At 38.6% G+C, this 26,059-nt stretch overlaps 1 protein-coding gene across 22 annotated transcripts in view; it reads left to right on the forward strand.

Moving 5' to 3' along the window:
- The window catches only part of FSIP1 (fibrous sheath interacting protein 1), a 210,666-nt gene that overhangs the window by 33,090 nt on the left and 151,517 nt on the right, over positions 1-26,059 (forward strand). For 20 of the 22 annotated variants that reach the window (XM_086321953.1, XM_086321952.1, XM_086321960.1 and 17 more), the window contains 4 exons: positions 12,377-12,475; positions 14,754-14,878; positions 16,394-16,504; positions 24,798-24,956. In XM_086321953.1, coding sequence (XP_086178079.1) covers positions 12,377-12,475; positions 14,754-14,878; positions 16,394-16,504; positions 24,798-24,956 — 494 coding nt within the window. Of the gene's footprint in view, positions 1-12,376; positions 12,476-14,753; positions 14,879-16,393; positions 16,505-17,160; positions 17,395-24,797; positions 24,957-26,059 lie in introns of all 22 variants that reach the window. The other 2 variants (XR_015134956.1, XM_086321965.1) reach the window with 2 other exon arrangements.

Consider the following 26,059-nt stretch of genomic DNA (forward strand, 5'->3'; position numbering starts at 1 on the left):
GACATTTTAATCAATTAGGTTTCTCAAAATTTGCAAATACCTCTTTTAGAGTGCTTTTCTGTGAAATTCAGGAAATTGTTGCTTCTACTCTCGGATGTTAAGATGAAATATTCCAAGAAAATTTGGTATTCTCTTTCTGCTCTGATTTGCAGAGGACTGGGGGAGAAAATCACATAATTGTGCTCACTGGTATAGCTAAGGAGTCTTTTCTTTTTTAAACTCTGCTGGATTCTCAGTATAGCTTAGCGGTTTCTCTTATATTCTCCAGTATGGCTCTTCTGAATTACTACTGTGTGCTTAACCTCCAGTCTTCTTCTGTAAGTCCTTAGCCCAGGCAGTCTTAGTGTTCAGAGAAAATGGATCAACTGGGTGGGTCCACTCTTACTTTCTGCCTTTAAACTGCACTCTGACTGTGCTTCTCCACCCTCTTCCCTCTTCCCTTAAATGAGGATGCGTGCTCTTTTTCTCCAAGGCCGAAGTCAGTAATATTCTGTGCTTTTCACTCTGCCCCTGGCTCCTGACCCATTAGTTTTTCTGTCTCTTACCACCTTCATCTCTTTCATCTCCTCTGGGTCCTTCCCTTCAGTTAACCACATTTAAATCTTTTGACCATAAAACAGAATCAAAGAGCCCTCAAATCTACTAAGTGAAAGTCTCTCAGTCGTGTCTGACTCTTTGCGACCCCATGGACTATATAGTCCATGGAATTCTCCAGGCCAGAATAGTAAAGTGGGTAGCCTTTCCCTTCTCCAGGGAATCTTCCCAACTCAGGGACTGAACCCAAGTCTCCTGCATTGCAAGTGGATTCTTTTACCAGCTGAGCCATGAGGGAAGCCCCAAATCAACTAAACATGCGTGTAAAACCTCCTCCGTCGGTTCTTCATTATACTCCCGAACAGGTACCACTCTGTTTCCCTCCTCTCTTAGGGTCAGATTTCTTGAGTGAATAGTCTGCACCTACTGGTGCTACCTGGTCAACTTCCATTTACTTCCCAACTGTATTTTCTTTTATCACACTATAGGAACTACTTTATCAGTGGTCCTCCTAACTTCTAAATCTAGTGACTTACTCCTGATTTTTATCCTATTTGATATCTCTGTAGCATCTGACACAGTTGACCACTCATCAGATAGTAACATTTTTACTGGATTCATCATTCCCTGCTGGCTCTCCTCTCCCTCTCCTTACATCCCATTCCTTCTTTTGTATATTTTCTCTGTCTTGGCTGATGGTTTCATCATCCCCCAGTGTCTGTGATGGCTAATTGTATGTGTCAACTTGACTGGATCACAAGATGCCCAGATGTCTGTTTAAACATTATTTCTGGGTGTGTCTGTGAGGGTGTTTCTGGACGAGACTAGCATTTGAATTAGTAGACTGAGTGGAGTGTATTACTCTCCAGATTGTGGGTGGTCATCATCCAGTTAGTTGAAAGCTTGAGTGGAACTAAAATGTAGAGGAAAGGAAGATTTGCCCTCTCTGCCTTACTGTTTGATTTTCTCAGGCCCTCAGTGATAATTATTTTATTTATCCTAATTATCTTTAGTTGTTTGCTTTGAGTTTTGTTAGTTTATAATCACCTGGAAATAATACATATTTTTTTTGTCCTTTCAATAATTATTCCTATTCTGAGAACCTTGTAAAGACTTAAGTGTTGGGATTTATGCAATGTATTTCAATATCTATTTAAATTATTGTAAACTTTTTTCTTCTTGACAAACCAATGTTTCAAAATTAATAGATTTAATTACTAAATTACTCTGTTACTAGATCAATGAATTTCTTGGTTATGGAGGATTATTCTTTTAATTTAGTACCAGCTATGAATGGTTGAATTTATTCAGAATTTTCACAACTATATTGGTGAGTGAGATTCGCTCTGTGTGTGTGTATGTGTGTGTGTGCCCACGTGTATGTATGTCATGGGGTAGCAGGTAGTGGGGGCGTTAGTAATGGTTGTGTCTATGCTTTTTCAGGCTATGTTAACTTCATAAAATGAATGGAACTAGCTGTCTACTTATTTCCATGCTTTGAAACAGTTTGTATAACATGGGGATTTTCTGTTCCCTAAAAGTTTGAAAGATTTCACTGGAAAAAACCATCTGGTTCAAATAATTTCTTGGAGGCGATTCTCCGACTCTTTTCAGTGTCTTTCATATTTACTATTGTATTTCAGTTTACTAGTCTTCTGGAGTCAATTTTGGCAATATGTCCATGTCACTGAGATTTTAAAGTTTCCATTAGTGTTTAAAAATGATAATTCTCCTTCTTATTGTTTACATGCCCCATTTCTTCTAATTTTGTTAAGTGTTTGTTTCTCTTTTTAATCTAGAGTTTTCATAAAGTTAATTTTTAATTTTAGCAGTTTTGGATTTATAGGAAAAATATAGAATATATTTTAGAAATATAGAAAGTATAGAGATTTTCCATATACCCATAACCAGTTTCCCTTTTATTAAGATTAGTATGGTACATTTGTTAAAATTAATGAACTGATATTGATACATTCAGTTCAGTTCAGTTCAGTCGCTCAGTTGTGTCCGACTCTTTGCGACCCTATGAATCACAGCATGCCAGGCCTCCCTGTCGATCACCATCTCCCGGAGTTCACTCAAACTCACGTCTATCGAGTCGGTGATGCCATCCAGCCATCTCATCCTCTATTGTCCCCTTCTCCTCCTGCCCCCAATCCCTCCCAGCATCAGAGTCTTTTCCAATGAGTCAACTTTTCGCATGAGGTGGCCAAAACACTGGAGTTTCAGCTTTAGCATCAGTCCTTCCAAAGAACATCCAGGACTGATCTCCTTTAGAATGGACTGGTTGGATCTCCTTGCAGTCCAAGGGACTCTCAAGAGTCTTCTCCAACACCACAGTTCAAAAGCATCAATTCTTCAGCGCTCAGCTTTCTTCACAGTCCAACTCTCACATCCATACTTGACCACTGGAAAAATCATAGCCTTGACTAGACGGACCTTTGTTGGCAAAGTAATATCTCTGCTTTTGAATATGCTATCTAGGTTGGTCATAACTTTCCTTCCAAGGAGTAAGCCTTGGAAGGAAATTAAAAGTAAGTCTTTTAATTTCATGCCTGCAATCACCATCTGCAGTGATTTTGGAGCCCCCCAAAATAAAGTCTGACACTGTTTCCACTGTTGCCCCATATATTTCCCATGAAGTGATGGGAACAGATGCCATGATCTTCATTTTCTGAATGTTGAGCTTTAAGCCGACTTTTTCACTCTCCTCTTTCACTTTCATCAAGAGGCTTTTGAGTTCCTCTTCACTTTCTGCCATAAGGGTGGTGTCATCTGCATACCTGAGGTTATTGATATTTCTCCCGGCAATCTTGATTCCAGCTTGTGCTTCCTCCAGCCCAGCGTTTCTCATGATGTACTCTGCATATAAGTTAAATAAGCAGGGTGACAATATACAACCTTGACGTACTCCTTTTCCTATCTGGAACCAGTCTGTTGTTCCATGTCCAGTTCTAACTGTTGCTTCCTGATCTGCACATAGGTTTCTCAAGAGGCAGGTCAAGTGGTCTGGTATTCCCATCTCTTTCAGAATTTTCCACAGTTTATTGTGATCCACACAGTCAAAGGCTTTGGCATAGTCAATAAAGCAGAAATAGATGTTTTTCTGGAACTCTTGCTTTTTCGATGATCCAGTGGATGTTGGCAATTTGATCTCTGGTTATTATTAACTGAAGTCCATACTTTATTCAGATGTTTAGTTTTTACCTAATGTCCTTTTCCTATTCCAAGATCCCATTCAGGATACCACATTACATTTAGTCCTCATGTCTCCTTAAGCTACTCTGGGCTATGCACTTTCTCAAACTTTCTTGTTTTTGTTGACCTTGGCCGTTTTGAGGAATACTGGTCAGGTATTTTGTAGAATTTCTGGGAGTTGTGACTTATGTCATGGTTTTCACATGATTATATTTGTGTTGTATGTTCTTGGGAGGAAGACCACAGAGTTAAAGTGCCATTTTCATCACATCACATTGTATTACCAGTATAACATTACTGTTGATATTAACTTTGGTCACCTGGCTAAGGAAGTATTGATATTTGTCAGATTTCTGTACTGTAAATTTTCCCAATATTTCCCTTTTTCCTTACTATCTTCTTTGGAAGAAAGTTACTATGCACATCTCATACTTAAGGAGTGCGGATGTTATGTGTCACTTCTTTGATGGCAGAGAATTCAAATAAATTATTGTGAATTATTCAGTGTGGGAATACAGATTCATTCTCCCATTCATCTAGTCTCCCTATTTATTTATATCACTATGCTGCTGCTTAGTCGCTTCAGTCATGTCCGACTGTGTGCGACCCCATAGATGGCAGCCCACGAGGCTCCCCCGTCCCTGGGATTCTCCAGGCAAGAACACTGGAGTGGGTTGCCATTTCCTTCTCCAATGCATGAAAGTAAAAAGTGAACGTGAAGACGCTCAGTTGTATCCGACTCTTAGCGACCCCATGGACTGCAGCCTACCAGGCTCCTCCGTCCATGGGATTTTCCAGGCAAGGGTACTGGAGTGGGGTGCCATTGCCTTCTTCTTATATCACTATAGATGTGGATATTTGTTTTCTACTTTGGGTTATAATCCAATACTGCTTTGTTTTATTGCTCCAGTGTTTCCCACGTTTGGCCACTGGGCGCTCGTTCAGTTGGCTTTTGTGCCCCTTTGTCGTATTTCCTCCATTGTGAGTTTTGTTGTTGTTGTGTGCACTCCCTTACTCTCTGCCACTGTAAGATGCTTCAGATTCGTCTTCTATATTTCCTACGTAAGTCCTAGAAAATCAGCTCTTTCTCCAAGAAGCCCTGGTTCCTCCCATTGGAGAATGATATTAGAAACCAGATCTAGATGCTTGATCAACTTGTGGCTATTGGGGAGTTGTTGCTTCTGAGAAAGAAAGTATTTGTGTGTATGCTAACCTGTTATACACATATCTGTAAATATTTCTATGTATAACCATCTCTCTCTATGTTAAGCTAAATATAGGTTCATATTGATGTCTCTGACTTTATTACCACATGGATCATTCTTGACTTTTCCTCTTGCTCGTGTATAACCTACATTCCAACAGTGAAAAACCTGGTTCTCACCATCGGCCGTCTATTTAGTTAATTGTTCAATTCTGCTGTACGTGTGTAGTGATATCAGAATTTTTGAGGACGTAACCTAATCAACTGGAGTAAAAAGCTCAGATGCAATTTCTATTGCCTCTAGTCTTGCAGACTCTATTCATTTCCAGTTTACTTAAAAAGTGAGCATTCTTCCCTCCATCCTCTTCAGTGAAATTAATTTGTACATCAGTAACACAGATTGTTTTTCTTTTTTTTAACCAAATTCTGTATTTTGTCCTGGGATTTTATTACATCCTAAATAATCTTTTGATAGTTTGCGTACATTAAGGTTCACTCTCTGTGCTGTGAAGCTACAGGTTTCCAAGAATGTGCAGTGTCATGTAGTCACTGTTATGGTATCATACAGAATAGGTTTACCACCCTTAAAGATCCCCTGGGTGAATCCCCATTCAACCTGCACATCTTCCTCCAAACCCCTAGCCACCACTGATCTTTTTACTGTCTTTCTAGTTTTACCTTTTCCAAATGTTGTAAAGTTGGAATCACTCTGTAAGTAGCCTTTTCAGATTGGGTTCTTTAATTTAGCAGTATACAGTTAAGATTCATCCATATCTTTTTGTGATTTGATAGCTAATTTCTTTTTGTCACTAAATAGCATTTCATTCTATGGACAATATCACTGTTTTTCTCTTCATCTATTGAATGATATCTTGATTGTGTCCAGTTTTTGATGATTATAAATAAAGCTTCTTAAACATTCGTGTGCAGGTTTTTATGTGGACATAAAATTTCCATTTTGTGGGTTAAATATCTAGGAGTAGGACTGTTAAATCATATGATAAATGTCTAGCTTTGAAAGAAACTGCCTGTCTTCCATATTGACTGTACCATTTGCATTCCCACCAGCAAAAATGAAAGTTCCTGTTGTTTTGCATCCTTGCCAGGAATTGGTATTGTCACGTTTTTGGATTTTATCCATTCTTATAGGTGTTTATTGGTATCTCATTGTTTTAATTTGCATTTATATTTCTGTAATGGCAAACTATGTTCAGCATCTTTTCAGGTGTTTATTTGCCATATCTATATTTTCTTTAGTGAGTTGTCTGTTTTCTTATGGTTGAGTTTTCAGAGTTCTTTGTCTATTTTGGATGCAGGTCCTTTATGTGATATGTGTTTTGCAAGTTATTTTCTGTCAGCCTGTGGCTTGTCTTTTCTGCAGGGCAGAAGTTTTTAATATTAATAAAGTTTAAATTATCAATTTTTACTTTCATGGATCATACTTGTGGTGGTGGTTATAAAAACTCATCACTAAACTGAAATTCACATAGATTTTTATCCTATTTTTATAGTTTTGCATTTTACATTTGGGTTATAATCCAGTTTGATTTCATTTTTGTGAAAAATGTAAGGTCTATGTCTGGCTCCTTTTTTTTTTTTTTTTTTCATGTGAACATTCAGTTGTTCCAGCACCATTTGTTAAAGAGATTATCCTCTTGCTATTCGGAAGTCTTGCTCTTTTAAGATAAGTTGAAAGGATGACCCTATATGTGAGACAGCAGAAGAGACACAGATGTATAGAACAGTCTTTTGGACTCTGTGGGAGAAGGCAAGGGTGGGATGATCTGAGAGAATAGGATTGAAACATGTATATTATTATATGTGAAACAGATCGCCAGTCCAGGTTTGATGCATGAGACAGGGTGCTCAGGGCTGGTGCACTGGGATGACCCAGAGGGATGGAATGGGGAGGGAGGTGGGAGGGGGGTTCAGGATGGGGAACACATGTACACCCATGGCTGATTCATGTCAATGTATGGCAAAAACCACTACAATATCGTAAAGTAATTAGCCTCCAATTAAAATAAATAAATTAAAAAAATAAAAAAAAAAAAGCAGGCATTATTTTGCCAACAAAGGTCTGTCTAGTCAAAGCTATGGTTTTTCCAGTAGTCATGTATGGCTGTGAGAGTTGGACTGTAAAGAAAGCTCAGTGCTGAAGAACTGATGTTTTCAAACTGTGGTGATGAAGAAGACTCTTGAGAGTCTCTTGGACTGCAAAGAGATCCAACTAGTCAGTAAAGGAAATCAACTCAGAATATTCATTGGAAGGACTGATGCTGAGGCTGAAGCTCCAATACTTTGGTCACCTAATGTGAAAAGCCTACTCATTAGAAAAGACCCTGATACTGGGAAAGATTGAAGGCAGGAGGAGAATGGTACAACAGAGGACGAGATGGTTGGATGGCATCACTGACCAATGGACATGTGTTTGAGTAAGCTCCGGGAGTTGGTGATGGACAGGAAAGCCTAGCGTGCTGCAGTCCATGGGGTTGCAAAGAGTCAGGCAAGACTGAGCAACTGAACAACAACAAATCACAGTTATAGGCTCAGAATAATGCTAGGCTCAGAATAGTTCTCAAGGAGGAGTATTAAGCCACAAAAATCGAGCTCCATTTATCTGTATGACTCTGAGTAAATTACTTTGCCTCTCTGAGCCTGATTTACCTCATCTGTAAATGGAGGTAATGCTACTCTGTATTGTGGTAATGCTATGAATGTTCAGCAAAATAATGGATGTAAAGGAGACAGTCACTAAATAATAAATAAATAAAGATAAGTTGAGTAGGCTTTTCTGGGTCTGTTTCTGAAGCCTCCGTTCTGTTGCAGTGGTCTTTGTGGCTGCTCTTTTACCAGTACCATGCCACTTTGATAGCAGTGAGTGTTTTCTCTTTTTAAAATTATACTCGAGGATTTGTCTTTTTATACTTTTGTAAATCAATTTTGAATTTCTTTGTTAACTCTAGCGATTATCTTGATTATTTCTTTTCTTGAACTTGTTTTCTCTTCAGTTAAATTAATTTCTTCATTTAAATTAGTTAAGTTCTTTTTATTTTCTCTTAAAATCTGTGTCTGCTAGGGCTGCCATTAAAGAAATACCACAGACTGAGTGGCTTAAAGAGCAGAAGTTAATTTTCTTACAGTTTTGGAGACTATACGTTTAAGGTCAAGGTACTGGAAAACTCATTTTTGGTGAGCTCGCTTCCTGGCTTATGGACCTTCTCACTGTGTCCTCACGTGGCCTGTTCTTGGGGCCCAGGGGGAGAAGAGGTGAGGGTGAAGACACCTCTGGTACCTGTTCCTCTCCTTGTAAGGACACCAGTTCTACTGGGTTAGAACCCTACCTAATAATCTCATTTAACTTTAATCTCCTTAAAGTACAGCCACACTAGGGGTTAGGGCTTCAACATATGAATTTTGGGGGCATAGAGTTCAGTCCCTAACAATGTGATAAAGGCATCATTGCTATGAATTTGTTTCTAAATATAGACTTAGCTCTATACTGCATTCTTTCTTATGTGTCATTATCATTATTCTCTACATGTTGTTACTGTACTCTTATTTCCTCATTGACCTTATAGTTAATTAGAAAATGGTGCTTTTCCTTTGTTCTCCAGAATCTTTTATAAGCCCTCTGCTTTAAAAGCCAATATAGAAATCTGTAATACTGTGGGCATTGTTTTGATATTTTGAGTTTATTGAACTTTTCTCTGTAGTCTAACAGGGTGGTTCTTAATTGCATGGGACATTTGGATGTGTGCATTTAAAAAAAATATTTGTTTTTATTTATTTAATTTTATTTATTTGACTGTGCCAAGTTTTAGTTGCAGCATGTGGGCTCCAGCTCCCCATCTGGGGATTGAACCCAGGCCCCCTGCACTTAGGGCACGCAGCCCCGGCCACTGGACCACAGCGAAGTCCCTGGCTGTGTGCATTTTTGGCTGGTGTCATGATGTGCGCTGGGAAGGGGTCTGTTTCTAATTCTTAGGGGAAAGCAAGCACTCCTGGTTCTCGTCCATGCTCCAGGCCAGCCATGCAATTGTATGTCATATGTTTCTGTGCATGTGTGTGTGTATTAGGAGTAGGGGAGAGAATGAAAAAGAGATAGGGAAAAAGAAAGGGTGACTATATCGTGCCCTGCCTCCCTTAAAACGTGCCCCACTGCCATTGGTGCTTTGGAGCATCAGGAGTAGGTGTGAGCCCTGTGAGTGGAGTCTCCTAGAATTCCAGGTGTTCAGTGAGGCAGAGCCCCCTGTGCTCTGGTTTCCCCATTTTCTTTGATGATCTCAACCTAACTCCAGGATTTCACCTCCAAAAGGGTGAGTTCCAGGGAGCAGTCTCACTTGTGAGTCACTTGTGTCTACTCTAAACTCATCCCAGTGATGTTCTTCTAGGTCTTTCCCATTGTCTGAGATGGGCTTTCTTCCCTAGGTGACAGGAAGCAACTTAAATCAACCCTCCAATCTTCCTCTTTCAAGACTCGTATTGAAATTTGTAAAACACTGTAGAATTTAATGAATCTTTCATTCAATAAAAAATTAATAAAAAAATTGTGCTCAACCCTTGATCTCTGAAGGAAGATTTCTTTTTTCCCTTTAGCTAAATGTTTGTAGTGAGGACATTTGAAAAACTACCTATTAACTTTTAATTTTGATATAATTTCAGATTGAAAGTCTCAAAAGTATGAAGAATTCGCAAATACCCTTTACTCAGATTTTCCATGTACTAGCATCTTACCATATCTTCTGTCATCTTCTCTACAGATGGACACACACACAAATCAGGAAATTAGTATTGATACAATACTATGATGCAATCAACAGGCTTTATTCATGGTTCACCGGTTGTCCCACTTAAATCCTTCTACCAAAAGAAAATTCAAGCCCTTTCATTGCATTTAATTGTCATGTCTCTTTAGTCATTCTTTGTATTTTATGACATTGGCATTTTTGAAGGCTATAGGTCTGTTATTTTGTAGATAGTTGCTCAGTTTGGGTTTGTTTATGTTTCCACATATTGGGTTCAGGTTATGTATTTTTGGCAGAAACCCCATAGAAGTGGTACTGTATTCTCAATGAATCATAACAGGAAGTGTGTGATGTCGATTGTTCCATCGCTGGTGACGTTAACTTTGATCATTTGGTTAAGGTGGTGTCTGCTAGGTTTCTCCACTGTAAAGTTACAGTTTTCCTTTTTGCACTGGCTAAATTATCTTGTGGGAGGATACTCTGGGGCTGTTATCCTGTTATTCATTAATTTCTACCTGAGTCAGTTATTATTATGGTGTTTATCAAATCATTATTTTCTAATTCCATCATTTTTCCTACATGAATTAGATTTTTTGGTTTGCTTTTTACTATAAGGAAGAGCTTTCTAATGAAGGACTTTTGTAATTTAGAAAATGCTTTTTTCCTCTTAAGAAGTTGAGTTTCTACAGTTGAATATCTTTCTTTTACAACTGTTGTCTTTTAAACTCAAGGCTAAGCTATGAGACCTTTGTGTTAGGGCTGTACCCTGCTGCTGCTGCTGCTGCTAAGTCGCTTCAGTCGTGTCCGACTCTGTGCGACCCCATAGATGGCAGCCCACCAAACCCTGCCAATCCTGGGATTCTCCAGGCAAGAACACTGGAGTGGGTTGCCATTGCCTTCTCTGAGGGCTGTACCCTAGCTGTACCAATTCTGTCTGAGGCAATTATATCCTGAGACTATGCATGAAGAGCCATAGGGTCACATGAATGATTTCAGCTAAGAAAAACTCCTTGGTTTAAAACCTTCAGTATCACCTTGCTATAATAGTTTTTTGATTTGCAGGTTTTCATATTTTTATGTCTCTATAGGTACTTTAGTATAAAATTAAGTGAAACTGCTATTAAAGAGGAATTATGTGATCAAAAATATATTACCACTTTGGATATATGATGCAACTTAAACCAATAACAGCATGTTGCCAAATTGCTGACTTGCTGTATGCTTCAATGAATATTTAAGAACCCTAATAACAATGGTTGCAAAAAAATTAAAGTTTGAAAAGAACTTCAAAACTTTTTGCCTGCTAAGTAGCTTACCTGTCTTCTTGTAAGGCTTATACCACTAATTTGCTAGATTAACCCATCAAACAATGAACAAGGATTATGGTTGTACTGTCAGTCCTGGTGATGCGACGCTACATTATTATGAATTCCAAATTAGGGAATTTGAATTGATGAATTTGTTTTTACTATCAGAAGTTGTATGTTTTGAATTTGTTGGTGTTTGTGTCATGGTGAATGTATCTTGCCCATATCATCTCCAAGCAGGTGCTTGAATCAGGTTTGTTTCAGAGGTAGGTGGTGAATCCTCTAATATCTTCAAGACATGCCATGTTTTCTTAAGCAAAAACATTTCTGGGCCACAGCCTGACAGATTCTTTCATGTTAAGGCAAAGTGATATTTATTTATGTTAGCTGTTTCTTGTAAATATACATTGTCTAAATTAGCTTAATGGAACATAAGACAAATTAAATTAAACAAAAAGAGTTAAACACAGTTTCTTAAATTTTTATGTGTAGTATCCCAAGAGAATCAAAAAAAGGAAAGCTAACTGCCAAGTGTCTCTCCAGTTTTCTCTCAAACACATTCTGTTATTTTAATAACGGCTCATATATCTGAAATCTCACCTTGTGGATCTAAAATAAGGAGTAGAAACACAAAGTTATTCAGTGTGCATGTTCTCTGTTTTATGAATGTTAGAATTTGGTATATTATATCCAGGTAATTCATGTGATATTTTAGCACACCCTGGTGCATACTTCTTGCACAGAAGTTCTACGGAAACTGTTGACTGGCTTTGATTTCTCGGTTTCAGTGGCTCATGTGTACAAAGATGATTATCATTTCTATCTGAAAGTGACATTGTCTTAAGAAACGTGTAGAGGAAGTTGAGGAATATTGCAGAGGACATTATTAGATCTTATCTGTTTTTTAAAAACAACTGTCCACATAAACGATTCCTTATTTATTTTGTATGTATTGAACAAATGCTTTTTAAAAATTCATTTGTTTTTAATTGAAGGGTAATTGCTTTACAATATTATGTTGGTTTCTGCCATATAATAGCATGAAGCAGCCATAGGTTCCCTTCCTCTTGAACCTCCCTCTGACCTCCCACCCCATCCCACCCCTCTAGGTTGTTATAGAGCCCCAGTTTGAGTTCCCTGAGTCATACAGCAAATTCCCACTGGCTGTCTGTCTTACATATGGCAGTGTATATATTTTTTCCATGTTACTCTCTCCATTTGTCCCACCTTCTTCTCCCCCTACTGCTGCCCCATGTCCATAAGTCTGTTCTCCATATCTGCATCTCCATTGCTGCCCTACAAATGCATTCATCAGTACCGTCTTTCTAGATTCCATATATATATGTTAACATATGATATTGAACAAATGATGTTTAAATCACTAGATCCTTCTTGTAACAAGCATGAAGATACCTTTTTCTCCGTGTTTCACACTCAAGTTCCACCAGAAAACTATGAAAATCATATACAGAATGTCAAACAAGGTATGTGATTTTATATATTGTCACAAGAAGATACTAGCTATATATACAAATATTCACAGATGAAATGATTTGATGTGATTTAATTCAGTGGTGAGGGGAAGTAGGTGAGGTTCTAGATGAAACAGGATTAGTCACGAGTTAATCATTATTGAAGTTAGTTGTTGAGGGTTCATTATAATAGTCGTCTTTAGAACATTTGAAATTTTGTATAATAAACAGTTAAATCTGGCTGCTAGTGATGGAAATCTAGTTTAAGTGAAAAAGAAAATTTATGAAAAGAATCCTCCTGGTAGATAGCTTCTTTGATTCCTAAGATCATATCCTTTCGCTAGTCATTGAGAGGGTGATTCAATTCCATAATCCTAGAGAAGAGACCAACTGATCCATCTTGGGTTAGGTGCCCACCCTTGGTCCAACCAATTCATCCAACCTAGCAAAAGCTGGGGTTACTACCGGGACATGGCAACTTCTACCCTGGATCACTCCCAGGATGGAGAGGAGAAGAGGACATTTCTAGGCAGATAGTTTTTACCAGACTATCTAAGATTTTTTCCTACAATGTATTAAAAGTGTATTTTAAAGAAACTATTATAAATGTAGACAAAGATGCATTTAATTTGATTTATTTTATTTTTTTATTTTTAAAAATTAGTTTAATTGGATGATAATTACAATATTGTGATGGTTTTTGTCATACATCAACATGAATAAAAGTTTTATATGTATAATGTAACAGTATATAACACTTTGTATAATTTGATTTATTTTAATGTGTTGTTTAAGAGAATATGAAACTTCAGCTGAATGAATAAACTTCAGATTTCAGTTAAAAAGACTATATACAACTTGGATTATGGGAAAGAGTTATATATTTTATATCTAAGAAGGCCACTCACCAAAAAAATAACTCATACTTTAACTATTGGTGTTTGTAAGTCACTCAGTCATGTCCAACTCTATACGACCCCATGGACTGACTCCAGGCTCCTCTGTCACTGGGGTTTTCCAGGCAAGAATACTGGAATGGGTTGCCATTTCCTTCTCCAAGGGATCTTCCTGACCCAGGGATCGAACCCAGGTCTCCCACATTGCAGGCAGATTCTTTACCATCTGAGACACCAGATTGATTAAAGAATGAACTCTCAGTTATAAAGCGTAGATTTTTTTTTTTTTTTTGCTTAGAAATGTGTAACTTAAATTTGAGTAAAACTTTGTTGTTGTTTTTTTTTTTACTCAAATTTATTTTAGTCTGAAAAGAAATTAAATTCAGAGATCTAACACTTTTTATTGGTCTTTCCAACTAGTGTAATTAAAATTTATTCTTTAACTATTAAATTTGTACTGAATCTTTGCTAATGAGCCACAAAACACCAATTGACTAGCTCCCTGAATCCTTTTTATTGAGGTTACCTCTCATAAAACAAAGATAACTTTTAAGTAAGCCTGTCTGCACTGAGCTACTGGCTAGTGTTTTTTTTTTTTTTCTCTAGTACTTTAATACGGCAGTTTATCCTGTTTTGTAAGGTGGACTCTATTTGTCATTTAGGAAGACTCTTTTTATGCATATTTTTAGAGCTTTAATGAAGGATTCGCATGGTCTTTTTAAAAATGCTTTAAATGTGACTACAGTGAAACCAAGATATTTTATAAAGGGGATAAGAGGCCACAAGTATTTTTCTTGCTCTTGTCTTGAGCACTCAGGGTCTGAACAATTGACGCTGATGCAAAGCTCTTCAAAGGTTGAGAAAAACTGACAAACTGAGATGGGCTTTAGGGGTTTGTGCAGATAGGACGAGGGACATCCAGAACACTTATGCCCCGACCTGGCTTAAAAAACAGGTTTGAACAAGAAGTTTATTTTTCTAAGATGATAGCGAATCAGTGAGTAGTAGGTAATGGTTCTAGTCTTTAGAGTAAGTTTTATGTCATATAAATACTAAAATAAAATACATGTTAAAATTCTCATGACATCAGCGATTTCTCCTTCATGTATATTGCTTGAAGTTCTTTTCATATCTCCCATGATTCCAAAGAAATCAACAGCAAGAAGTTTGACACATGATAATAACAAAAGTTTTATGAGAACTTCATTGTAAATTATGGTAGCACATTTATCTTTTTAAGAATAAATGTTTGTGTGTCTTAAGTTTCTGATCTGAAATTTAGGACCTTTTCTACGTGTGTTTATTTCTTATATGTTTCAATATATGCTTAAGGTAAATTCTGGCATAATGGACAATTATAATTCTGAAAAAATTTTGAACTTTTTTATTATTAGATTCTACCTATGATGTGGAAAGAAATGAGTCAATGATCAAAGCAGAAAATAAACCTTTCTCAAATACAGAAAAGATTGAACTCAGGGGTAAACACAGCCAGGATTTTATTAAGCGAAACATTGAGGTATGTACCTAGAAATTTAGAAGCCAGAATGTGGGACTAAATGAGTTGCAAAAATGGAGATAGCTATGTTCGTTGTCTTAAAAAAAATTTTTTTTGACCATGATACATGTATATGTAATTGAAGCAATTTATATAACTGTAAGAGAAGTTATATGAACCAATGCTTAATTTCACTATTTTCACTCCATCCTAGCCTATTCTATCTCATCCTACCCTCTTAAAAATTGCTAGCTGCAACTTAATACATTTGTTTCATTGCCCAGAAATGAATCTGGTTCCTGCAATTTGAAAAACATTTATTTAAATAATAGTTTTATATACTGTTTCCCAGATTTTAAATTGCATATTAATAAAATTGGTTTTCTTTAAAGTAATGGGACTGATTTTATGGTTGGTGCATTTAGAAATTTGAGTGGAAAATGCTCTTGGCAGAGGTGGAGAGGTCAACTGGTTGTCTGCCTACTGGCCCTGCCTCTCCTCTCCCAGCTCCTGGAGCAGCCTGTTGTTTGTCTCTTGCTTTGATTAGCTCACTGATATAGAGGCTTAACTTGGTTTTAAAGGCTGTGCAGTCTGACTTGGTTTGTCCTCCAGGCAGACTTAGACTAACCAAGGGCACAAGGACTCCTGTATTTGACCAGAATGTGAAATAATTTATAGCAAGAAATAAAAGTATGGTGAACAGAAGGTTCATGGCAAGCCACTCAGGCAGTTAAGTCACTAGAAAGCTACATTGATAAGTGTGATGTTTTAAGAGGAGAGAGTTAAGTAATTCTTCATAGTTCAAGCCTGATGTTTTCCACAATTAGCATGTCTTTTCCAGGGAGACTGGATTCATGGGTCAGCCTGCCACTGCCAGGACTGGCCTCTGGGACTCTTGACTTTTATGTGCTCCATGTTCCTATGATCTGAAAGAAACCTTTGCCAGCTTGCTCTTTTTGCTCCATGTTCCTATGATCTGAAAGAAACCTTTGCCAGCTTGCTCTTTTTGCACTGGCTCATTGTTTGTTGACTTAATGTATAATTTTCCAAGAGCAGTAGGGTTTTCCCCACATCCAAGTTCTTGCTGACACAGATAGCAGTTCCACCATAGATTTTCCTTTTTCCTTTTATCAATAGTAACTGAATCCTATTTAAACTCCTGATGTGATAGTCTTGAAACTTAAAAGCCATTTCATTTAGTGGATATATATCACATAGAAAGTGGTAAGATTCCTCCCAAATGTCTCAGCAAGTATGTTGCATTTGATACATTTAATATAAAGAGAGGTTTGCAAACTGCCCATGTTTTATTTTTTATATAAAATGTTTGTTGAGATGGTTGAATATCTTTGCTTGGATAATGGAGCTCTTCCAAAATTTAGAATAAAACAAAATTACCCAGCAAATGAAAATGCCTAATATAACAAATTTTGCCTTAGTGAATCTGTATTGTAGAAGCCTCAGATTCCATTTTAATTTTTCCTGAACTATGAGTTGCTTTGAGTATTTAATATTTTCTTTTCATACATTCTGTAGTTGGCCAAGAATTCAGGAAAACCTGTGGTTATGATTGACAGAGAAAAGGAAAAGCTGGTTGAACTTTTGAAGGACTTAGACGATAGTGATTCAGGGCTGTCCAGTTCTGAGGTAAGTAAACTCTGATATTCTACAGGCTCCACATGTCTTAATTTTTATTTTTAAAATCATATTGTTGATCAAATAGCAAAAATTGCAGTAATTTTTCAAATTATGAGGCAATATTTTTAACTTAAAAAATCCTGTTTTACAATTTTATTTTTATCGAAATTTTCCAATTTATTCTTGTTGATTCATTATTGACTCTCTTATGGCATTATAAGAGTGGCCTACACGTTGGTTTTCACAATAATACCCTCTGCCTGTGATGTGACGGGCTTGCTCATTGATGACATAGAGATATGTTTCTCTGGATCCTTTTTTTTGGACATTTCTTATTATCCCTAAACCAATTCCACATAATTTCAGTGTAATCTTTAGTAATCCTTAAGAGCACCATCCAGCTCCTGTCCAGGTAATGTTGGGTATTCAGTTCCCTGAAGAGTCTGGGGCAAGCACAGGCTGAGTCTGAGGAGTGAATCCATGGTGTGAATGTGAGTATTTACAGGGCCTGGGCAGGTCACGTGAGTAACGCAGGCTCAGCATTTGCACTTGTTTGCATACTAAACTTCTAGCTCTATTCTTACTTCCACAAAGAAATACATTGTCCTGTGTTCCTTGAAACTCTTAGCGCTGTCATCTAATTTTTATTCTCCTGTGTTTAATAGAGATAATACGGTGACTGCTGCTGACACCCTGGAGCAGCCTTTTACCTAGCACATCTGCGCATCCATCCCCTGCTGTGACTCCTTCTCTGGAGAATTGTCCTGGGCCAAATGGGAGCTGACCAGTCCAGGAGAGGATGGCACCCGCCCCCCCGACCCCGCCCGGCCCCTTTGTTTCCTCACCTTGAAATAGGATGAGCTGTGTGCTGCAGTTTGTCCTCCAGAGCTTCCCCAGGGGTCAGTTGGTCTTCAGCTGAGACAACACCCTTGTCTGGCTTTGTTCCCTTGTTCCTAGCCTGCTTTCCTCACACCTCTAATCCTGAAAGCACTCTTCCGCTAAGTCACTTAAACAGGAATCTCTGCCTCAGGTTCTGGGTCTAGGGAACCCAGCCTAAGACATGTAGGTTCAGAGGGCAGTTTTAGCTCTGGCTAAAAAGCAGTGCATGTGCAGCAATACCTGGGCCAGTATGCCAGTCAGTGGCTGCTGCTGCCTAGAAATCCCTGCCCAGGGCTGCCTGGATCCTCCAATTTGTCAAGAGAAACTAGAAATTCAGATTAAAAAAAAACCAATTCTCTATAATTCCCACTCCAAGAAAGGCTGGTGTATATTCCTCCAGGTTATGTATTCACAGCTGACACTGTGTTCTGGCGAAATGGAAAATGGATCTGCAGACACTGGAGGTGGTTTAGGAGAGTGGTTGAGTGCTGGCTTTGGCAGACTGGCTAGAAAGCAGGATCTGTCACTTTCCAGTTCTGTCACCTTAGAAAGTTAGGTCTTCTCAGCTCAGTTTCTCCTGGACAGAAATCTAAAATGGTCTCACTGGACTAGGATCAGAGTGTTGGCAGTGGGCTGCTTTCCTTTCTAGAGGTTCTTCAATAATTAATTAATTTCTAAAATCTTACGTCTTAACAGGGCAGGATCTTTGGTATGCTTTGATTTCCCTCTTCTCCCATTTCTCTAGAATGCATTGAAATCACTTGGAATTTTAGTTCCAGGATGTTATAAGTTTTCCTTTTCAGGATGTTATAAGTTTTCCTTTTAAAAATAGTATGCTTCTTATATTTCAGGAATCTTTCTCAACAGTAGCCACATTTTAAAACCGCCGTATTACCTGTGTATTTAAACTCAACTAATTGTTTATTGGGGCTTCTCTGATGGCTCAGTGGTAAAGAATTGGCTGCAGTGGAGGAGAGGCAGGAGTTGTGAGTTTGATCCCTGGGTCAGGAAGATCCCCTGGAGGAGGAAATGGCAACCCATTGCAATATTCTTGCCTGGAAAATCCCATGGAAAGAGGAGCCTGGTGGGCTACAGTCCATGGGGTCAAAATCATTTTTCCTGAGTTATTTTTCTGGAATTAAAAGAATTCCCCTAAATATGATGGTGTGTAGATAATTTTTGAGTGTTTGCATATTCAAAAATTAATTCTTCTCCCACTTGAAAAGTGAAAGTGAAAGTGAAGTCTCTCAGTCGTGTCCAACTCTTTGTGACCCCGTGGACTGTAGCCCACCAGGCTCCTCTGTCCATGGGATTCTCCAGGCAAGAATACTGGAGTGGGTTGCCATTTCCTTCTCCAGGGGATCTTCCTAACCCAGGGATCCAACCCGGGTCTCCTGCATTGCTGGCAGATGCTTTAACTGCTGAGCTACCAGGGAAGCCCATATCTCCCCCTTGAATGATGGCTTCAAATGGTAGCTTTAAATGGTGTTAACTAAATTCTAGATGTAAAATCCTTTCTGGAAGCTTGTAGGATTTTTCTCTTTATTTTTGAGTTCGCCAATTTTGTCAGAACTTATTTGTGTACATCTTTAAAAATATTTTTGTTCTTGCATGGCATCTTGTATGTAGGCACTTTTTACATGAAGGTTCAATTTTTTCATCTGTTCAGAAAATTATCTTCTGTTATTTCTTCTCTTCTGTCATCTCTTTTTCTTTCCTTTTGGGCTTCCTATATAGTGGGTATCAGGTGGGAATGGGATTAACTGCAAGTCACAGAAAACTTTAAAAACCATGACTTAAATAAGAAACTTACTTTTTTTTTTTTTTTGTGACAAGAAATCCAAGTGTAAGTAGCTAGTGTCTTTTGATCTTCTTGACTCATGGTCTTAATGTGTTTTTGTTTCTCAGCATGCAAGATGACTGCTATATCTGTAGATAATGTGTAAATTTTCCAGGCAGAAAGAAAGGGGGAAAGGAAAGGGTAAAAGAGATACCTCTGAAGCTTTGCCTTTTTGCTTGGGAAGCTGTGGTCTCCCCATGACTTCCACCTGCACCTCACCGGCCAAGCTAAGACTGCACATGGTCATTCATTTCATACAGCTGTGCAGTCAAGACCGGGGATCCAAGGATTTTACTTCTTGTTTTTTTAGCAGAGAAAGGTGAAGGAGGAGGACATTGGAAAAGGGGACCAGGTCAGTCTATGTACCAAGCCCATACATGGGTATAGAATCTCCTCCAGGATCTCTCCTCCAGGCCTTCAAGTATTTTTCTTATAATCTTTATCCTTTTTGTCCTTTTGCTCATCTACATTCATTTTACAGTTTTCTGAGTTGAATTTCAAACATCTCTATTTTGCTTACTTTGCTTGTGCAGCCCTCTTTTGAGATTGTTGCTATTTTTACAGTTATTATTATTTTTTAAACTAATATTTGCTGAAAGTTCTTTCTGCAAGTCCTCTGAGGAGAAGGTGTCCTTTTTTATTATCTGATGTGGGAGATATTTTATATGGAGATTCTATGATGCCGGATAGGTGGTGACACATGATGGAATAGAGATCAGAGGAGGAAGACATGGATGTGGCAGGAAGGGACTGCCACTTTGAGGAAGGGATTGATCTATCTATTGTTTCCTGAAACGGTACCAGACTTCTTGCCATGCTTCGGATTTGCTGTATTCTTTCAAGTATCTGTATGTCCTTTTGGAGTGCTCTGCCACTTCACCTCTGACAAATCCAACATAAAGATGACTAACATGGTAATTATGTTTGAATTCCTCAGAACTCATGCCTGCTGGTTGTTCCTTACAGTGGCATGTTTCATTGCATGGATGTAATGTTCTCTTCAATTTGTCTAGGATACTTTGAATTTGTTAAAGATTTTTCCCTGTGTTGGGAACTCACAACTACTAATGACTTTCCCCAAAGCCGGAAGCCTCTGCTGTCACCCTTCCCAGCAAAATGGGTTTTGCATCAGATCTTAAATTCCTCACATCTAAATCAATACTAGACGGGTGAATCTGATTGTAGACCCTCATTCTGGCCTGAATCCTAGCTGTAAAGCAGGTGGTGAAAAGCATTTTCTGGGTTCTGTCTTAGGGAGGCGAGATTCCTACACATTGCAAGTGTAGGCAGAAACACGTACATCATCTGCTGCTGCTGCTGCTAAGTCACTTCAGTCGTGTCCGACTCTGTGCGACCCCACAGACGGCAGCCCACCAGGCTCCTCTGTCCCTGGGATTCTCCAGGCAAGAACACTGGAGTGGGTTGCCATTTCCTCCTCCAATGCATGAAAGTGAAAAGTCAAAGTGAACTTGCTCAGGCGTGTCCGACTCTTAGCGACCCCATGGACTGCAGCCTACCAGGCTCCTCCGTCCATGGGATTTTCCAGGCAAGAGTACTGCAGTGGGGTGCCATTGCCTTCTCCAACATCATCTACTACATGTTACATACCTGTATGCAGGTCAAGAAGCAACAGTTAGAACCGGATGTGGAACAATGGACTGGTTCCAAATTGGGAAAGGAGTACATCAAGTCTGTATATTGTCACCCTGCTTATTTAATTTATTTGCAGAGTACATCATTCGAAATGCTGGGCTGGATGAAGTGCAAGCTGGAATCAAGATTGCCAGGGGAAATATCAATAACCACAGATACCCAGATGATACCACCCTTAAGGCAGAAAGCAAAGAGGAACTAAAGAGTCTCTTGATGAAGGTGAAAGAGGAGAGTGAAAAAGCTGGCTTAAAACTCAATGTTCAAAAAATGAAGATTATGGCATCCATCACTTCATGACAAATAGATGGGGAAACAATGGAAACAGTGACAAACTTTATTTTCTTGGGCTCTAAAATCACTGTGGATGGTGACTGCAGCCATCAAATTAAAAGATGCTTACTCCTTGAAAGAAAAGCTATGACCAACCTAGACAGTGAATTAGAAAAGCAGAGACATTACTTTGCTGACAAAGGTCCGTATAGTCAAAGTTATGGTTTTTCCAGTAGTCGTGTACAATGTAAGTGCTGGATGATAAAAAAGGCTGAGCGCTGAAGAATTGATGCTTTTGGACTGTGGTGCTGGAGAAGACTCTTCAGGGCCCCTTGGATAGCACAGAGATCAAACCAGTCAATCTTGAAGGAAATCAACACTGAATATTCATTGGAAGGACTGACGCTGAAGCTGAAGGTGCAGTACTTTGGCCAGCTAATGAGAGGAGCCAACTCATTAGAAAAGACCCTGATGCTGGGAAAGATTGAAGGCAGGAGGAGAAGGGGACAACAGAGGATGAAATGGTTGGAGGGCATCACCAACTCAATGGACATATCTTTGATCAAACTTTGGGAGATGGTAAAGGACAGGGAAGTCTGGCGTGCTGCAGTCCATGGGGTTGCAGAGTCAGACATGACAGAGCGACTGAACAACAACACACAATTTCCTTCTGTTACAGTATAAAACATGAAACATTTCAATTTCTGCTGCACTTAGTTGAACAGTTTCTTTTACTTCAGTGTCATTTAAAAAGAATTCCATTCAAACAAGAATTTAAAATTTATTAACCAATATTTAATCATTGATTCCATAGTTTTTATTTTGTGTGTGTGTCAGATTCTTATTTCTCTTAGGTCATACAGTATTTATATCACTTTTACTTAGGAAAAAAGATCAGAATTTATTTATGACTAATTAAATTTTTTATAATTATGTATAATTTTCATATGCCAACTTGCAAGTATATTTTAAATGTTTATTGCTATAGTATATCTTATATGGATATAGTATAATCTCACTTTCTCCCTATTTTCAGACTTTTTGAAATTATCCTTTATTATAAGTAACATGGCAAAAAAATTCAGTGTTTTGGGTTGCCAGAAATGGAGGCAAATTTTGGTTAAAAAAGGGAGAAAATGAATTTTTTGGGAGACTTGGGTACCTCAAAGGTACAGTGGAAAGTTTGAAGGACCAAGTTTGTAAACCAGGCAGAAATCAAGCAAATGGCCAGAAAAAATAGACAGAAAAATGGCCCTAGAAACTCCTCAGAAGCAGGCTGGTTCAGGGTTGCACTGCAGCCGCCAGATGCCAGACACCCGTGCTAGCGAGCACTGCCGCTGCCTTCCCTGCTCCAACACTGGCTCCTCGCTGCTGTTGCTGTCACGGTTAATCTCTTCCCACCTTCCTGGCATCTTTGAATCTCTCTCTCCCTCAACAGTCTAAGTCCAGGCAGGGTGTTTACTTCCAATTGACTGAATCTAGTTCATTTGCTTGTCTTCTTGATGTCAGTGGGTAGGGAGAAGGAGTGTCTGGTGGGGACCTGTTCCCTAGAGAGGCTTATGCAGTATTAGTGTCACTGAAGCAGGAACGGAGATAGGATGCTGGGGCCAGGGAGAGACACATGTTAAGTCTTTCTGCATAAGTTTTTGCATGTACTTTTTCTGGTTACCACTTAGGGATTGATCCCTGGTTTTAGAGTCATGAAACCAAAGGGCATGAAATTCTCATGCTTCCTTGCCCTCCATCTGCCCCTTTGTTGTTAGTGTTCTTCATGGGTCTTCTGTCTTCACGCTTCTCTTTGTGACCTCACCCATTCCCATGCTCTGAGGGTTTGAATCACTATAGAATTATGGGTGAGTCCAAAATACTTATTTCCAAGTCTCTATCTTGAACTTCAGACAAACATATTTAACTATCTGACATAATCTGTGGATATCCTAGGGATATCTGTGAATATTGAAAGGCCCCAAACAGAATTCATTATCATTTGCCTCCTTAAACCTACTGTGTGTCTGGATATTCCTTATTTTGATCCATATGACCACTATCCCCCTAGTTGATAAAAATCAGAAATTTGGTTTTTATTCTTGATTCATACTCCTCCCTCATTCTTCCATCAAATTATTTCCAGATTCTGTACATTCTGCTTCCTAAGTATCTCTGGAATTGGTTCTGTGTTCTGCATTCCTAGGAAATGTTCCAAGTTCAGACACTCATCACTTTTCTTTTAGATTGTGGCTTTTGCTTCTTAACTGGATTTTCTGCCTACCATCTCACCCTCACCAGCTCCAGTTTTAAAGTGCACAGCTAATTGTGTTGTTTCTCTAAGATGTTACTAAGATTGATTATTTCCTTTAGGAAGCCTTCTCCAAACACTTTTTCTCCTTGCTCTTTCCTGTTCAGAGAGGCTAGTTGACCCTCCCTGATCCCCGTGGAGCCCTGGATTTACCAATACTTTTCACACCTTGTTAAAATCTTTGCTGTCAAGGGACTGAGAACTCCTAAAGGCAGGAATGTGTGAGATTCATATTGAATCACTAGTGCCCAGTATAAGGCCTCCCCACAGTAGGGGATTTAAAAAAATTTTTTAATCTATTTTTTAATTGAAGGATAATTGCTTTACAGAATTTTGTTATTTTCTGCCAAACATCAACATGAATCAACCATAGGTATACATATGTCCAGTAGTGGATTTTTGAATGAAATATTATGAATGGCTTTTAACCTGTGAAGAAACTAAAATTGAGATTGACACATATACATTGTTGATACTATGTATAAAATAGGTAACTAATGAGAACATACCATATAAAGCAAAGAACTCTACTTAATGCTCGGTTGTGACCTGAATGGGAAGGAAATCCAAAGGGGGGGATATAGGTATCAGTTCAGTTCAGTTCAGTTCAGTTGCTCAGTCGTGTCCAACTCTTTGCGACCCCATGAATCACAGCACACCAGGCCTCTCTGTCCATCACCAACTCCCGGAGTTCACTCAATCTCATGTCCATCGAGTTGGTGATGCCATCCAGCCATCTCATCCTCTGTCATCCCCTTCTCCTCCTGCCCCCAATCCCTCCCAGCATCAGCGTCTTTTCCAATGAGTCAACTCTTTGCATGAGGTGGCCAAAGTACACATATACATATATTCATTTTGCTGTACAGTGGAAAACAATACAACATTGTAAAGCAACTATACTCTGATAAAAATTAATTTACAAAACTAAAAAAAGAGAAACTAATGTTGGTTGAATGGCCAGTTGTGATCTTGAAACCCAAACAACTGAGTTTATAGACTCAATTACTTTTCAGGGACAAATTTTGAAAATAACATGTCCACTATAGTGTAAACATGATTTCTTCCTATTCAACAAACCACTTTTCCAGAGTGGAGAAATATGGATATTATGAGACTCAGACTTTGAGGCTAAGAGATTTATTCCATAGTGGGAAAACCCTGCAAAATATAAGAATATGCAGAGTTGGCAGATAATGAAACCTTAAACTATTTAATTTTTTCTTGTACTATCCCAAGTTAATTCTATTTTTTTAATTTAAAATTTTTATTTGTTTTTGTGAGGAGCATTGATGTGGCTGTTTGAAAGGTATATTTTGGGAAAAATGTAGTGTGAGAATGACCTGGTGACCCTTGTTTCCTTTTAGGGAGGTCAGTGTGGCTGGCTGGTCCCAGGAGAAGGATACACGCTTGCAGTCACCCAGCATCAGCAGCTTGCTGAAATTGATACAAAACTCCAAGAACTTTCTGCCACCTACCCAACAATTTTCAGCTCTTCTCCAAGACCAGAACATCAGAATGATAAGGTATATTTGATTCAAGAGCCTATAGATTTCAGGTTTGTATGTACCTACGCTAGTTCACATCGTTTGACAATCTTCTTGTTAACTAAAGAGATTTCTTCCCAGTTGCTTTTCCCATGACTATAACTGTAGTGATAGTGATTTCCACAGCAGTGTGTATTTTCCCTGGCTGACTTTCTGTTCATTGTTCTTTCAGTTGATAATTTGCTAGGATGGGGTTACTGAGGAAATATTTATTTTAATATCTTTATGACTTAAGCTAATTCTTGATTATGAACAGAGGAGAGGAGAGGGAAGAGAATCAATGCAGTACTCATTCCTTTGAGAGCTTTATTTCTGTCTGTTCCTTGGTTCTAAGAGTTAGCAATGATAGTCACCTGTCCCTTACTCTGCCACATTCTTCTAGCTCCTTTAATTTAACAAGCAGTGAAGCTCACCATATGGGTTTCCCTGTGGCTCAGTGGTAAAGAAAGCTGCCTGCAGTACAGGAGACTTGTAGGAGATGTGGGTTCAATCCTTGGGTCAGGAAGATCCCCTGGAGAAGGAAATGGCAACCCACTCCAGTATTCTTGCCTGGAGAATCCCATGGACAGAGGAGCCTGCTGGGCTACAGTCCACGGGGTCTCAAAGAGCCAGACTCAACTGAGTGACTAAACAACGAAGCTCGCCGTGCTGATGACCTCTATCCTGTGAGGATTCTTCACTTGATAGTTCCCCCAGATATTCTTTTATGTAGCTAGTGGAAGGTGAAGAAGAGCAGAAGAATGGCAGCATCTTTGGAAAAGTAAATTCTTTTCCTGCCCTAGGTGTCAGTATTTTGTGGGATCTAGTTTGCAGTTGGGTGGTAATTTTGCCTGAAGAGAAAATGGCTGGTCATTTGTTAGTCTACTAATCCTCCATCAATTTTGTAAACATATCGCCAAATCATTTTCTTACGATATTAGATGCATGTGATTTTACTTGTTTTTTTAAAAATGTAAATAATATCAGTAGTCTATAGGTAATAATTCTTATTTATAGTGAATCTTTTCTTCAAGCTGTCAGTTGAAGGTTAGGGATCTGGATTTGGGTCAGCTGAACTACCTTAAGGGAAGGGAGCAGTGTTA

Source organism: Bos grunniens, chromosome 10, assembly GCF_055505025.1.
Source record: "Bos grunniens cultivar Pamir isolate PY7600 chromosome 10, Bosgru_T2T1.0, whole genome shotgun sequence".
Lineage (NCBI taxonomy): Eukaryota > Metazoa > Chordata > Mammalia > Artiodactyla > Bovidae > Bos > Bos grunniens.